At 39.1% G+C, this 15427-nt stretch overlaps 2 protein-coding genes across 3 annotated transcripts; both read right to left on the bottom strand.

The window, feature by feature from the left end:
- Window positions 1-701: 701 nt before the first annotated feature.
- On the bottom strand, window positions 702-14384 carry LOC131335756 (cinnamoyl-CoA reductase-like SNL6). Of its 2 annotated transcripts, none has more exons than XM_058371262.1 (5): window positions 13534-14384; window positions 13116-13304; window positions 11499-11652; window positions 11206-11398; window positions 702-920 (listed from the first exon to the last, which is right to left on the bottom strand). In XM_058371262.1, exons 1-5 carry the CDS (start codon window positions 14143-14145, stop codon window positions 836-838), a joined length of 1233 nt encoding a protein of 410 aa, XP_058227245.1. In that variant the 5' UTR covers window positions 14146-14384; the 3' UTR covers window positions 702-835. The 2 variants fall into 2 exon arrangements, with proteins under 2 accessions (XP_058227245.1, XP_058227235.1); XM_058371252.1 differs by lacking the exon at window positions 702-920 and adding an exon at window positions 10315-10530.
- Window positions 3113-7622, bottom strand: LOC131336037 (uncharacterized). The gene is made up of 10 exons (XM_058371659.1): window positions 7492-7622; window positions 7128-7403; window positions 5929-6230; window positions 5504-5614; window positions 5351-5393; window positions 5147-5253; window positions 4963-5058; window positions 4575-4709; window positions 4375-4463; window positions 3113-3936 (listed from the first exon to the last, which is right to left on the bottom strand). Exons 1-10 carry the CDS (start codon window positions 7589-7591, stop codon window positions 3729-3731), a joined length of 1467 nt encoding a protein of 488 aa, XP_058227642.1. The 5' UTR covers window positions 7592-7622; the 3' UTR covers window positions 3113-3728.
- Window positions 14385-15427: the final 1043 nt, after the last annotated feature.

Here is a 15427-nt window from a genome sequence, read left to right as displayed (position 1 = left end):
AAAGACTCTTGCACGGCTTGGAATGAGCACTACGACAGTGCACGTCCCCGGTTTATGAACGAAATCCTATTTCTTCACTTCATTTATTCAAGTGGCTTCTATGGTTCAAACAGAGGTGGGGCCTTGGAACAATGGATTATCAGGGGACTTGTTAGTGAGTACTACAGTCTCCTCAACAACTGTACAAGTGTTCGTGTGGATTTGCAATGGGGTTGAAGCTGATCAAGCTCTGAACTGTTAGTATTATGCAGGTTTTATTGATGGTGCTTGGATTCTGGAGGGGCTTAAACCGGGTGCAGCGTGGATAGTCAAGGATGCAGCAGGGGTTAACGTCCATGACGGCACATGTGGTTTCGTTGCTCACTCAGCTCTTCAAACGGAGTACAGGGTGTGTTAACTCTTTCTTGGTGTTTTAGCAACAATCTTCTCCAAGTCAAGATTTATACGGACTCCTGGCTCTTGGTCTGTGATCTTGTGAAGGGTTGTGAGTCCGAATGGCTTTTGGATGCTTTGCTAGAAGATATCAGAGGATGTTTGTGTTTGTAAGGTTAATAGGGTTACCTTTCGCAAAGCCCAAGTACTAGCAGGTATATATAGCAAGAGATTCGTCTATCCCCTAGCTATAACTCTGCTCATTGTATTTGTCTACCCTTTTTCTGTTTGGTTATACATATGATTCTGGTGTTTCCTCAAACAAACAAAAATCACAGAAACGACGATGATAATGGATTGAATAAATTAACATATGATTACCAGGTCTACATAAGGAATGACTTTTACATTTACAATATCAAAGCTACAAGCTACAAATCTATGTAACATGGCAGGGTTAATGCTAACAGGCAGTGCCCTCAACCAGCTTGTTCAATTTCTTGTTCCTCAATCTCTCAGCAAACACTTCACTCCCTTGGCATTCATTCCTGTACATAAACCAAAACCAAGATTCAGCCCAAATGCAGATTCTTGATTGATGGCAAATCCTAGGAGCAGATTTGACGTACTCGCTTTTAAAAAGCAATCGTTAGAATTTCGTGAAATTTTATTTTCGCACAGCTATCGCAAAACACTAACCAACATCCTTCCTTTTTGTTCAACTTGAAACTGATTTCGTTGGGCATTACTTTGTGCGATATATTACAGATTTCCTGTCAGCATTGAGATTTTGATAGTGTCTAATCAATAGTTCATCAGTCAAAATGCATGCCAGTTATCCATTTTTCATAGAGTGGCATGGATTTGAGTCGCGAGAACCAAACTCTGTAGAAAAATTGGGGGCATCACGGTTTACCGATTACTCTCTCAGACTTTGCTCTAATTATCACTTGTGAACGAGAGAATTCTCAGTCTTACCTTTGTTTGTCTTACTTAAAAATGAAATTTGTGTAAAGAACTCTTATCTTGACTCCAATCTAAACAATGAGTCTTACTCAATTTTGTTATGTTGTGTGTGGATGGTGAAGTGATGGGTGTAAGATGGGGTAGTGGCACTGGTAATGGTAAAGAGATGGAGATGGTGGTCAAATGACAATGGTGGTAGAGGTGTAGTATTGAAATGACTGTGTGTAAGTAGTGCTAATGGTAGAAGACGAGCCGAGCTAATCTTTCAAATTGTTCAAAAGCTCAAGTTCAGCTTGAGCTTGAGTTGAGCCCAAATAATTCAGCTTGAGCTCAGCTCGCTTAGTATCAAGGCGTTCGAGCTTGATTCGTGTACTAAACGAGCTTAAAACTAGACCTCGAATTCGTCTCGTTTCATATCAAGCTGAGTTGAACCGAGCCCATAACTAGCCGAGCTGAGCTACTCGCAAACAATTTATAATAGCTTGGTCTGTTTGTAGCTCTAGGCGACTATAGATAATACGACCGAAGATATTTCTCCAACCGCCAGCTGTGATTTGTCTCACATTTCTGTAGACAAAAGGGTGGAGAGAGAGAGAGAGAGAGAGAGAGAGAGAGAGAGAGAGAGATATTGAAGATGGTGGTGAAGATCGGTAAAGTGAAGGGGTGAAGTGGTAACAGCAATGTGGAAATGCTATCCATGGAGTGAAGTGAGAGTGGTGGTGGTGGTGGACCGGTGGTGTAGCAATTGTAGTAGTATTGAATTGACCATGGTGGGATAGCGCTTATGGGTGGTAAAGGAATAGTCGTTGAGGCGTAGGTGAGGCACACTTGTGCTGCACGGAGAGCAGTTGGATTGCGCCTGAGGTGCACTTGATCTGTGGAGCATGTGCCCGGGGAGCACTTGGATTGCACCTGAGGTGCACTTGATCTGTGGAGAATGCGCCCGGGTGCGCGCTTGAACTATGCTGAGGCACATGTGGTCAGTAGAGGATGCGCCCGGGGCGCACTTTGATTGCGCCTGAGGCGCATCTGGTATGGAGGATGCACACTCCAATTGCGCCTGAGGCGCATCTGGCCTATGGAGTATACGCCCAGGGCACACTTGGATAGGCCTAAGGCCGCATTTGTTCTATGGAAAATGCTTGAAGTGCACCTGAGGCGCATTTGGTCAATGAGGATGCGCCCAGGGCACACTATGATTGCGCCTGAGGCGCATTTAGTCTACGGAAGATGCACACTTGGATTGTGCCTGAGGTGCATTTGGGCTATGGAGGATGCGCCTAGGGCGCTTTCTAATTAGTAGATACATTTTGAGGCGCCCAAGACACACTCCAATCGTTCCTTTAGCATATTACATCTACACAACGACGACCACGTTCCCACCATCATTTAACCACCACCACATATCACTTCACCACTAGTACCACCACATCTCCACCACTACCACTACCACAACCTTTGACGCACACCACCATCACTTTTTCACGACGACTATCATACCTTTACCACCAAAAACCCCACCACCTCCTAACCACCCTCTTACTACCGCTACCACTGCATCACCGCCACGAACGTTATATCGCCACAACCTTAATTTTGACGGGTCAAACCCAGAACCATTTTTTTTTTTTTTTAAACAATGAAAAAATAGAGAATGAACATGGAAGAACATACACCATGAGTATGTGGCTTTCCTTCCCATAAACATGGTTCAGACCTACTTCTAGTTATACAAATGAAAATCTATCTTTTTCCCATCAAATAATCTCTCTCTCTGATACAAGAAAAACCTGTACCCATCATTTTTCCCTAAACAGATTCCTAAGCCTATTTTTGTTTTCTGTTTCTCCACTAACTATAGAGTGTATGCTGGTCATACTACTAAAGTTCTATGCAAGAAAAGTGGAACAAAACGAATTGCCAACAAAAATAATGTTCCCAACATTGTTTGGCAATGGCTAATCTTCCCCATGGGCTAATTGCCTTTCTAGCATCAGCATGCCCTTCACAATTTTAAGATTGCCATTTTCACAAGGAACTTCAGAAATCTCTTATTACTTCAGAAATGAACTACAAAATACATTCACAGTTTCGGAGGTGAACTTCAAAGCTACTCTATGATTTACAGAAGAAAATTCACTCTACACAAAATCCCTACAGTATGATTCTTTTTGCATCCCAAAGAATTTGCTTTCTTGTTTCTGTGATTACTATTGACAGTGCCAAGAACTTCCAACAAGTATGTAGAGGGAACAACTCCACCTTTCTTGTTTTATCCCTCAAAAGCAGAAGTTTTGGCTATTAGAGTTGCAAGTCATCTGGTAGGAAACTCGGAGAGCAGTAGTCAACTTTACCAAGACTCAGGAGTAGTTGTTGGAGCAAACTCGCAATCAGAGGGAACTCCTGTAAAGTGCCAACGAAGTGATGCAGAAAATAGATAGAACAGGTAAGCCACTTTCCTTTTCATAGATGGAGTTATGTTGATAATAGAGCAGGCGAAGAAAGACGAAAACTTTGATGGAAGATACCTTCGTGAGATCAACAAAAGAACCATCAGTTAAGCTATCTGGTAGATTCTCCCTTACCGTACTGAAACCTCTGCAAAACATGAGAAAATAAGATACAATCTTTCTGGCAATGACATCAATCTCAAGTGCAGGCATAATCTAAGTTTCATGGACTTGGATACCGTTGTCAAGTGTGGGCACGTACATATTTTGAAGGGTAAAATGGTCATATAACTTAAAAGAATGCAAGAACTAAAGCACTCTTTGTACTGTATAGGAGTAAAATTTATGCAAAAACACATGACATTAGACACAAACATGAAACAAGTGTCCCGTGGAAAGAATCACAATCAAATGCTTATCTCATACCCTTATCCAAGTATCTAAGAGTCCATGTAACATAGACATAATATTGAATCAGAAGTGCCCAAAAACATAGAACAAATAAAAACTCAGCAATCTAGATTATGGTATTATAAAATGAAGATCACGGTCTTAGAGCATCTTAACACTCATTATAACAGCTTACCGAGCATGAGTGCAGAGCAGTACGTAGCAACGAAGAATATGAAATAGGAGGCGGGGAGAGAAATCTTGGTCCAAAGCCAAACAAGTAACCTTGGAATCAAAGTTAAGATAGACTACATTTGTCAGGCAGGAATGCTTATTCAAAAAAATATGGAATCATAGTTTCAACAATGAACCAGGGCACACTAGGTATATGCCTACCAGATGCTCCCATGTCCTCATCAAATTTTTCAGTAGCAGGTCCCAAGTTGGACTGCAAGTATAAGAAATCCCTGAGTCATCTTGCAAAATTGCTTCCAGAATGTGCATTCCAATCAGCAAACATGTTACCACAAACTATTAGCAGATCGCTATTAAACATTGAATAAGAAGAATAAAAACATGTTTCATGATTCGAAAGTCCCATGATATAGTTTCTTTGGTACAGGATTATCATTTATAGATGATGGCTTGAGAGTTGGAGGTTTCTTACGTCCAGTATCGAGCCTTTTGTCTCTTTAAAAACTGAATTTTATGTAGCAAAACAGCCAGCCGGTGCCATGCATATGAAAATAAAAGACTTGAGCCCAATTTGGGAACAGAGTCACACCACTTTAGAGAGCTCACTTCCAATCTCCATGCTGATCCGACAGATTTCTACCATGTTGCTGCCGAGAGCCCTTTGAATGACCTCGGATTCTCTAGCCTTCAAAACAAATGGAAGGAAAACAAAAGTCCCAAAAGATCAACTTCCAACAAATAATAGCTGATTAATGCATTCAAAAGGGAAGTACCTGGCATAGAATGCCAATCACAGAGAGGGCCACAGCCCGAACATCTTCGTAAATATCGAAGGGGATTTCAAACCGTATCAATGGTACCACAAAATTGGGGGTAAAAGCTATGTTGCACAACCAAAGATCACAGAATCTAAATGAAGACTAGTTGTAAAATATACCTAGGAATTTATTCATATTGACAGCGTTAAAGGACCTTACACTTCACAAACTTATATCTCGTTTGTTTGCTTGACGCAATACACTGCAAAAGGAACAAGCTATTGAGCCCAAAACAAATTCAAAGAAAATGCCCTATAGGCTGGGAACTAAGAACAGAATAGAAGTCACAAGTGATGAGATGTTGCTGACAACCTGAAATAGGGTGAGAACATTCACAACACGCTTAGAGACTCTCACAATCGGACTTCCATCTACCGACAATTGGGAAAAGGCTAAAACTTCCTGTTTCAAAGAAACCGACAACTATGCTTAGAGTCTTACATGGACCCTCTCATTATAAGACGACAATGAGATGGAATAACGTGTAGCGAGAAAATGCTTTCTGTTCTTCCGATTTAAGAAACTGAAATGATGTGAAATTTGTGGAGAAGGAAAACAGCCTAAATCTTGAACATAATGCTTTCTGTTCTTCTGGTTCAAGAAAATGAAAGAGTGAACATAATGCTTTTGATTCTTTTGATTTAAGAAAATGCAACAGTGAATTGAGTTATCCAAATAATAGAACTCCAAAAGAAGTTTCTGTTTTCACATGTTGTCTCAATTTCTTATGATCATGAATAAGGAAAACCAGGAACTGAAAATAGAAAAGAAATGGTGGAGGGGGAAACCAAAAGGTAAAACAAACAAGAACAACCCATTTTATTGCTGCAAGAATTAAACAAGAAGAACGATGTCCGGTCATAATTTTCATGGTCTTCTTCTCTTTTCTGCCAACAAGAAAAGGGAAAACAACCATAAAACAAATGCCTGAACCCATCCAGCATATATTCAATAGGCATCGGGAAAAATATACAGTTTAAAATAATTCTATAGCCTATCATAATTAACCAATTCAGAAGAAAATACCCAACTGAACAAACTCAGATCTTAGAAAAATCTGACCTTTCATCATTCAAGTACCTCATGATATAACACAGTAAGAAGAAGTGCCCACTTAAGTAAAATGATACCCTTGGATGTGGTGGTAGTATTGGAGATGTTGCGGTAATAGTGATGCAGCGATATGTCATGGTGGTTAAATGATAGTCTTGGTTGTGCACATGTAATGTGCTTCATGCACGATTGGAGTGTGCCTCGGGAGCATCGAAATGTATAATACTGAAGCAATGCGCCTCAGGCGCAGTTAAAAAGCGCCCCGGGCGCATCCTCTGCAGACCAAACGCGCCTCAGGCGCACAAAATGCGTCCCGGGCGCATCCTCCGCAGACCAAATGCGCCTCAGGCGTAGTTCAACCGCGCCCCCTGGGCGCATCCTCCACAAATCAAATGCGTCTCAGGCGCTCAAAGTGCGCCCCGGGCGCATGCTGCACAGATCATGCACGCCTCAGGCGCGTCCTCCATAGATCAAGTGCAACTCGGGTGCAATCCAAGTGCTCCACGGGCGGATCCTCCACATATCAAGTGCCTAAGTGCTCCTCGACCACGCTTCCTTTACCACCCATAAACACTATCCCACCATGCGTGAACACACCCTTAATAGAAATTCTATCGAGTTATGTGAATACTATGAAGAAACCATATGAGGGGGAAAAAAGAATGTGAAGAATTCAAATGCAAAGATAAGCATAGAAAAAATTGACGATTAAAAAAGTCTATAACTTTTGTAGGTAACCAATTCAGGAAATTCCACAATTGAGCAAAGTCAAATGTTTTAGAAAAACCTGACCTTTCATTCATTCAAGTAAAAGAAATAGCCCAGTTCAGCATGTCCCTAAACTACAGAAGATTCGATAGCTTCAAGAATTTATTAATTGTTCAATTTATAAATGAGAATATAATAGAGAAACCCATATGAGAAAAGAAGATTGTGAAAAAACCCAGAGAGAAAAAGAAAGACTGTGAAAAACTCAGATGAGAAAAAGAAAGATAGTGAAAAACCCAGATGAGAAAATCGCTGAGGCAGCGGAGAGCAGATTCTCTCATGGATGGGTGTTGAAGCTCAAGAATCGCTTGAGGAATCGCCATTGGATTCTCCACCATCCATCGCACCTTGTGCTTCTTTCTTTTCGTTCTTTTTTTAGCTCTCACGAAATCTGAAGAAGAAATTAAGCAAATTTGTCATGCTAAATGCATCAATCGAAACTTGGTCACAGAGAGAGAGAGAGAGAGAGAGAGAGAGACGTTGGTCGATCTTGGAGTGGTGGAGGAGGTTGAGGGTTCTTTCCTCCCATTGGTCGTCTTGTCGTAGGCTCTGAATATCTTGATTTTCTTCTTCCGCCATACTGTTTTCTTCCAAAGTTCGTGTCTTTGATCTTGGGGCAGAGAGAACCGGGGGGGGGGGGAAGGCAAACGACTTTAAGGCTTTGAGTAAATTATTTTACGGGGCGACTATTCCCAACCCTTTATTTTATTCATTAGCCCATTTTGCATTGGGAGCTCATGTTGTAATTATTTGAAAATTTTTATAGAGCTAATGGAGAAAATAAGGGGTTGTCAATAGTCGCTTCCATTTTCAATTTTCGGATTTGCCTTGATCAAAGAGAAGAAATAAAAAATAGAAAAAATTTCAAAAAAGGCCTTGAACTTTCAAGAATTTTACAAAAAATGCATGCACTTTAACTAATGACAAAAGACACCTGAACTTACCATTTCGTTAACAAAAAAGCCCCACCGTCCAATTCCGTCAATTTGTAACAGATAGAGCTAACAGAAGGCTTTAACATTTCTTCTTCTTCTTTTTTACTTTTTACTTCAAAAAATTACTTTTAACTTTTTAGTAGTAATAAATAAAATTCTATTTTTACTTACTATTTATCAAAAATTATTTTAACCCCATTTTTTTACTACTATTTACAAAAATAATCCCCTTTTTTTTTTACTTTCAAATTTACCTTTCCCTCTCTCTCTCTCTCCCCCTCTTTTTTTTTTCCAGAAATTAGATCCCACACCACCAATCAACCCCATAATTAGCTGCCAAAGCACTAGCCCAGCCCAAATTTCAGAATTTTGAAATTACTTTTTTTTTGGGAGATGATTTTCACACTCTTCTTTTTGATAACCACACTCCCTTTTTGTCTTTTAGCAAAAAAGATTCATACACTTTCAATACTTAAAAAAAAAAGAGTGGCTATCAAAAAGGAGTGTGAAAATCACTCCCCTTTTTTATCCTTCATTTTATTTTTAACTTTTTCTTTTTTAGTAACGAATAAATATGCAATAAAGTTTTTTTCTTACTATTTTTTAAAAATTACTTTCACCACCGTTTTTTTTTTTAATGATTTACGAAATTGGGGCAAGGGCTTTGGCGGTTGATTGTGGGGTTGATTGATTGTGTGGGGTTTAATTTCTATAAATAAATAAAAAAAGAGAGACGCGTCGGGGGGGGGGGGGGGGGGGGGGGGGCGTTAAAATTTGAAAGTAAAAAAGAAGGGAGGGTTAAAGTTATTTTAGTAAAATATGAGATTAAAGTAATTTTTGATAAATAGTAAGGAAAAAAATAACTTTATTGCCTATTTATTTACTACTAAAAGAAAGAAAGAGTTAAAAGTAATTTTTGAAAGTAAAAAGTAACAAAAAAGAGGGAGGTGTAAACTCCATCCGAAAGAAATTGACAGAATTGGACGGCGGGAGCTTTTTTGTTGACGAAATGGTAAGTTCAGGTGTCTTTTTATTATTAATTAAAGTCCAAATGTTTTTTTGCAAAGTTCTTGAAAGTTCAGAGGCTTTTTTGAAATTTTTCCTAAAAAATATATGACCAGTCTAAAAATTAATTTTCTACTCGTAAAATACATCAATGTCGGTTATTTTTCATTAATTTGCGCTTTCAGCAATGCTTATGTCTTTGATGTTGGTAGTTTTGGTTCACTCCTTTTATTGTGATCTAATTTTCGCCTTCGGGCTTTGAAATTAAATTTAAAAAAAAAAGTAAACAAATTCTTTTAGCTTAAAGTGGAGTTAGTTATATTAAGTGGAGTAGTTGTACTTTTTCTACATTTTCCATCTCTTTTCTTAACATATAATCATTTCTGATAATCCTTACGAGTATATATTTGAGGGGGATATTGCAAATCGAATCTAAAGCATGAGTCAGTGAGCTAATCTGATGATTTGAAATCAAAATTATAGAGCCCAATTGAAAAGAGATTGAGTGAGACATATCACTTGACGCGGATCGATGGAATTATAAGACAATGGCAGGCTAGTCCCCTGCTCTATCGAGTAAAATGCTAATATTTGTTTTCATTTGAAGGATACTCCTTGAAATGTGGACCATGAGAAAGACTCTTGCACGGCTTGGAATGTGCACTACGACGGTGCACTGTCCCCGCGTGGTTTGTGAACGAAATCCTATTTCTTCACTTCATTTATTCAAGTGGCTTCTATGGTTCGAACAACGGTGGGGCCTCGGAACAATGGATTATCAGGGGACTCGTTAGTGAGTACAACAGTCTCCTCAACAACTGTACAAGAGTTCGTGTGGATTCACGATGGGGTTGAAGCTGGTCAAGCTCTGAACTGTTATTATGCAGGTTTTATTGATGGTGCTTGGATTCTGGAGGGGCTTAAACCGGGTGCAGCGTGGATAGTCAAGCATGCGGCAGGGGTTAACGTCCATGCATGAAGGCACATGTGGTTTCGTTGCTCACTCATCTCTTCAAGCGGAGTACAAGGCATGTTAACTCTTTCTTGGTGTTTTCACAACAATCTTCTCCAAGTCAAGATTTACATGGACTCCTGGCTCTTGGTCGGTGATCTTGTGAAGGGTTGTGAATCCGAATGGCTTTTGGATGCTTTGCTAGAAGATGTCAGAGCTTTATGATATTTGCTTATCGATGTTTGTGTTTGTAAGGTTAATAGGGTTACCGTTCACAAAGCCCAAGTACTAGCAGGTATATAGCAAGGGATTCGTCTATCCCCTAGCTATAACTCTGCTCATTGTATTTGTCTACCCTTTTTCTGTTTGGTTATACATATGATTCTGGTGTTTCCTCAAACAAACAAAAATCACAGAAACGAGGATGATAATAGATTGAATAAATTAACATATGATTACCAGGTCTACATAAGGAATGACTTTTACATTAACAATATCAAAGCTACAAGCTACAAATCTATGTAACATGGCAGGGTTGATGCTAACAGGCAGTGCCCTCAACCAGCTTGTTCAATTTCTTGTTCCTCAATCTCTCAGCAAACACTTCACTCCCTTGGCACTCATACCTGTACATAAACCAAAACCAAGATTCAGCCCAAATGCAGATTCTTGACTAATGGCAAATCCCATGAGCGGATTTGAAGTTCTCGCTTTTAAAAAGCAATCGTTAGAGTTTTGTGAAATTTTGTTTTCCCACAGCTATCGCAAAACACTAACCAACATCCTTCCTTTTTGTTCAGCTTGAAACTGATTTCGTTGGGCACTATTTTGTGTGATATATTACAGATTTCCTGTCAGCATTGAGATTTTGATAGTGTCTAATCAATAGTTCATCCGTCAAAATGCATGCCATCTATTTTTCATGGAGTGGCATGGTATTCGAGTCACGAGAACCAGACTCTCTAGAAAAAGTGGGGGCATCACGGTTGACCGATTATTCTCCCAGACTTTGCTCTAATGCCTTCAGTAATTAATGGTATGCCGTTTCATACGTTTATAGCCAACATAATAGTTACTAAATCTGGTCTCAAGATTGGTGGCAAAGAGATTTTCCCTCGTTCGCCAACATTGATAAACTCAATGCTTAGTCTGTATTTGGGTCGAGGATCTTAATGGAAAGGAAATTGGAAGGGAAAACTTAGGTTTTTAACTTAGCATCTTCTTGCCTTCCCTTGACATTTTCATTCTCTCCTTAAATGCTCTATCCAAATACAGCCTTAGACTCAGTGACTAGGTCTTACCTAGGCGGTAAGGAGATCAGAGGACTCAAGCTTTCCGCGAGTTTCACAGTTTCTTGTTCAGTATTCACAATTTGATTGAAGCAGAAGTATCGCCCACACGTTGACTGATCCTCAAAAGCTCGAATATTAACATCAGCTAGGAAGTTCACGTCAACTATTGCCAGGACTCCATTTTCGTACATCTGAGCCGCCCCTGCTCACAGTTTTAATTATTAGGATCAGAAGACCAAATTGATTTAACTCCAGTGAAGCAAATAACAAAAGTGGAAAGTAGTTGTGCTCTGTATTCTCACCTTGAAGATATGACATTGTAATTTGGGGATTCTTTTTGGCAACAGAAGGTCCAAGAACCAGACCAGAGTTTACAGACACCATGTTCACCATCCGGTCCATGGCTAGAGCCCAAGCAGCCTGTTCTGAGAGTGTCTTTGCCAATGCATACCACAACTGAAACGTAGACAATAGACGTTTAATTGAGATGTTGCATTGAATGTAAGAGAACAGTTTAGAAAAGGTCTAAAGCCTAACTAGACAAGCCTTTTGGTTTCTTGAAGGAGTTATGGTAGAACCTTTTCTCAACGAGTTTCAGTGTATTCTCATGAATCTCATCACCTTCGGGCTCAGCATTCTTTTAAGGGATTTTATTTCACTGAATCAGCCTTGTGAAAATATATAATGAACAGTAGCTAGCATACTTAAAATGCCATGCTTTTGAAATTAAGAAAGGAAATCCAAGTGAGTGATATGCTACTGGAAGATGCTTAGCACCTACAAATTTTGAAACACCCAAAAATAATTGAAGATAATATTCCTTTACATGCATCTGAAATTCAATGAATATGTTGACATCACGAGCACTATTGGAGATTTCTTTTATCTAAAGCAAATAGAGTAACCGTCAAACCATCAATCAGATGCATGATCCCTAGGATATACATCTAGCGCCTCTAGCATCCACCTCAACGAGGCTTTTGATAAATTTCAGGCAAGAAATAAACAACAATAACAGCACCCATGTAATCCTCAATCGATCGATGGGGGTAGAAAAAGCTATCTACAGAACAGCACTTTGTCAAGCACCCATTAGCCCTCTCTCAAACACGAGATTTTGGTGGGGCTCCTTGTACGTATTGAAGTTCTGTACTTAGAGCTAGGCTCTCTGGCTTTGAAATAACAGCCTGAGCATCAGTTTCTTCTTCTAACTGGAAAAGGGGTTGAGGTTAAGACTATGCCATCAATGCCCAAAGTCTGCTGCTACCGTTTCACATTTCAAAGTGTGAATTCGAAGTACTAAGCAAACCATAACATTCCATGTCTTGAACGTCAAAGATTACCATATCCAACTATAGTGAAGTACTTAAGATATATAACATTCTCTTCACTAGTAAATAAATCTGACCGGAAAAACCTCAGAACAAACAAGGCAGAAGATGAAGGTTTCACCCCATCTGTCTATTTCTTAAGAAGAGAAAGAGATTTTGCCACGGATGTCTATTTCTTTTACCCATATCATCTCTGTCCTACCAGTTGATTCTTTTTTCACAAACCAAAGAGTGAAATCGGTTAAAAGCTCTTCCGTCCTCCTAGCCAACCAAACCAGTGTCGAGGAAACTATTACAAGAGTTGAATCATGCTGGAAAGATAATGGATTATAATTGCAGGAATAAACTACCACAAGTGATTAGCATAATGAGGAAGCATATGAACTCAATCTAAGAAAAGATCTCTAATTCGAATTAGATCATTGCTGGCTAATTTTAAACTTTCTCAATCTTATTGGAACATTCCCGGTGAGATAATATGGCTAAAGGCCGGAAAATTCAAATAATATGTATTTGGCAAAACAAAACAACAAGAGACACTAATTTTATCAAAAAAGAAAAAATGGTTTTAACTGGATCCACATATACCTTCTTTTTCCTGCAGAAATCTTGATTACTCCAAGACTTTTCATCTACATCCTTCTCTGAGGAAATATTCTCCCTCCATATGGCTGCAGTTAGAGAAGAATTGTACACAATCTTCTGTATGCTATCCGTCTGTGCACATGCCTCTACCACATTGATTGCTCCTCTAACCTCCAAATCCACCATTTTATCCTATTCATTCCAACCCAAAAATTAGCAACAACTCAAACACAATCTAAATCCTTTCAAATGAAGAACACCCCCATCAACAGCGATTTGTCCTTGGGGCCACCTCTCTCACCTTACGCAAATGCATGGAAAGGGATGGAGAGATTAGTCTGGTTCATCGGGACACTCTTCATTACCGAAAATAAGTAAATTAAGAACACCCAATTCCTATTATGCAGGAAATAAGACTTACATCATATCCTTCTTGGCTATCCAAACAGCAGAACAAAGCACAACATCCCTTGAGTGCTTCAAGAATGCTATGATAATCCAACACATCAACAGAATACACCACTAATCCCTCCTCTATCCCCTCCATATCCCTTATTTTCTTCACTATTTCAGCTTCTCCTGCATCAAACCAAAAAAAAACCCACATAGAAAATTCAATTTCCAACAACAATTCAGTGTCACAAAACTGCCCTCTGAAAACACACACTGTACAGTGTACAGAGAGAGAGAGAGAGAGAGAGAGAGAGAGAGAGGAAATCTTGCCATTTATTTGGACAGCCGCATGAACAGTGTACCCATTAGAAAGCAATCCTCTGAGAACCCAGAAACCCACGTAGGTTGAGGAATCGAGAACACAGACCGTGGGTTTTTCTGGGTCTGTGCCGTTTGCCCGTTCAGATTCCAATTCCTTCATTTTTAATTTCTTTTCCCGTTCGAGCTTCTTCTTGAAGTTCTTCTGTACGCTGTTATTTATATGTCTACGAGATAGAATATTGGGGTGAATATGCAGGTAGATGGGGGCACTGATAAGAGGAGGGAAGAGTTGGTGAACTATGCAAGTACACGTTCTCATCTACTATTCATCATCTTGTGCCTTTTTGCCAACGGAGAGAGGCCTATATTTCTTGAATTCCTCGTGCAGGTGCCAAGAATATGGTCATCTAATCAATGCGTGTGCATTATTTTGCGGCAGTTATTTTGCGGTACTAACGACATGAAGCTTCTTCGAATGTCAAGGGCTGGATTTTTCATCTCTTCATAGGGTAGATGTCAAAAGGATAGAAAGAGAGTGAATAGCGTGACGGTTTTGTTAACTCAGTTGTTCGGGTGTCTCTCTTAATTCTGAGTGTCAATCCTAACTTTTGACTGAGGTCGAATTCTAAAAGAACAATCATTTATAGAAAGATTTTTTTATTTTTTTTTAAAATGATCGCGAATTGTTAACGTATGAAACCATGTGAGAGTCCCAAAAAAATAAAATTGAGCTGAACAATCAACTAATTAAAGAAATAGATTTAGAATAGGAAAAAATAGAAACCAATTCAGAAAGCCTTTCTATAATAAGTCTTCCGTATGGATTAATCTCATGGCCATGAGCTAACAATTTTAAAGGGTAATCCCAAGCTCACATTTTTTCTGTGGCTGAGGATAAATGATAGGGCCTAGAGCTTTATGTATTAGGTTCATTCCACTAAGGTTCGTATTTTTTAAGTACTTTCGCTTTACAAGACAGTCATTCTCTCACAACATATCACCTTTAATTCAACAATAAGTACTTATTTTCCTTAGCAGAACGGGCCAGTCCCAGAGCATGAATAAATATTTTCTTTTTTTTTAGGCTAAAAGGAACTAAAATTTGAGGATGCATTAACAACACAAGGTAATTATGCGATTTTACTAATGCCCATTACGTAATGGATAATCCACAAGTTTTTCAATGTACTTTTCACAAATATCATTGTATTTTCCTGAGTATTTATATACCTTTCAAAGATATCAATGCACTTTTGCACATTAACCATTTTTCACTTTTTCACTGTGACTAGTATTTTCCCTTTGCTAATTTGCTGTTTTTTTTTTTTTTTTTGTTAAACCTTTGCTAATTTGCTAAGTAGGTGGAGAACGTGCCCTGGTGGGCAAGGAAAAACTAGTAGGTTTAGGCAATAATGCCAATAAAGCATATGCCACACATTTCTTTCCGTATCTACTTATTCCTAGCTAGGACTGGGTCCTGTCACATGGTGAAAACCAAAGTCTCTAGATCTACTTGCATGAGCGTGAGCGATAATGCGAGTGAGGCATAAAAACGTCTTTTGAAAAAACATTTTAAACTAATAAATCTTGTAAAAGTAGAT

This window comes from Rhododendron vialii, chromosome 1a (assembly GCF_030253575.1).
Source record: "Rhododendron vialii isolate Sample 1 chromosome 1a, ASM3025357v1".
Classification (NCBI taxonomy): domain Eukaryota; kingdom Viridiplantae; phylum Streptophyta; class Magnoliopsida; order Ericales; family Ericaceae; genus Rhododendron; species Rhododendron vialii.
This window is presented reverse-complemented; position numbering and strand designations above follow the sequence as displayed.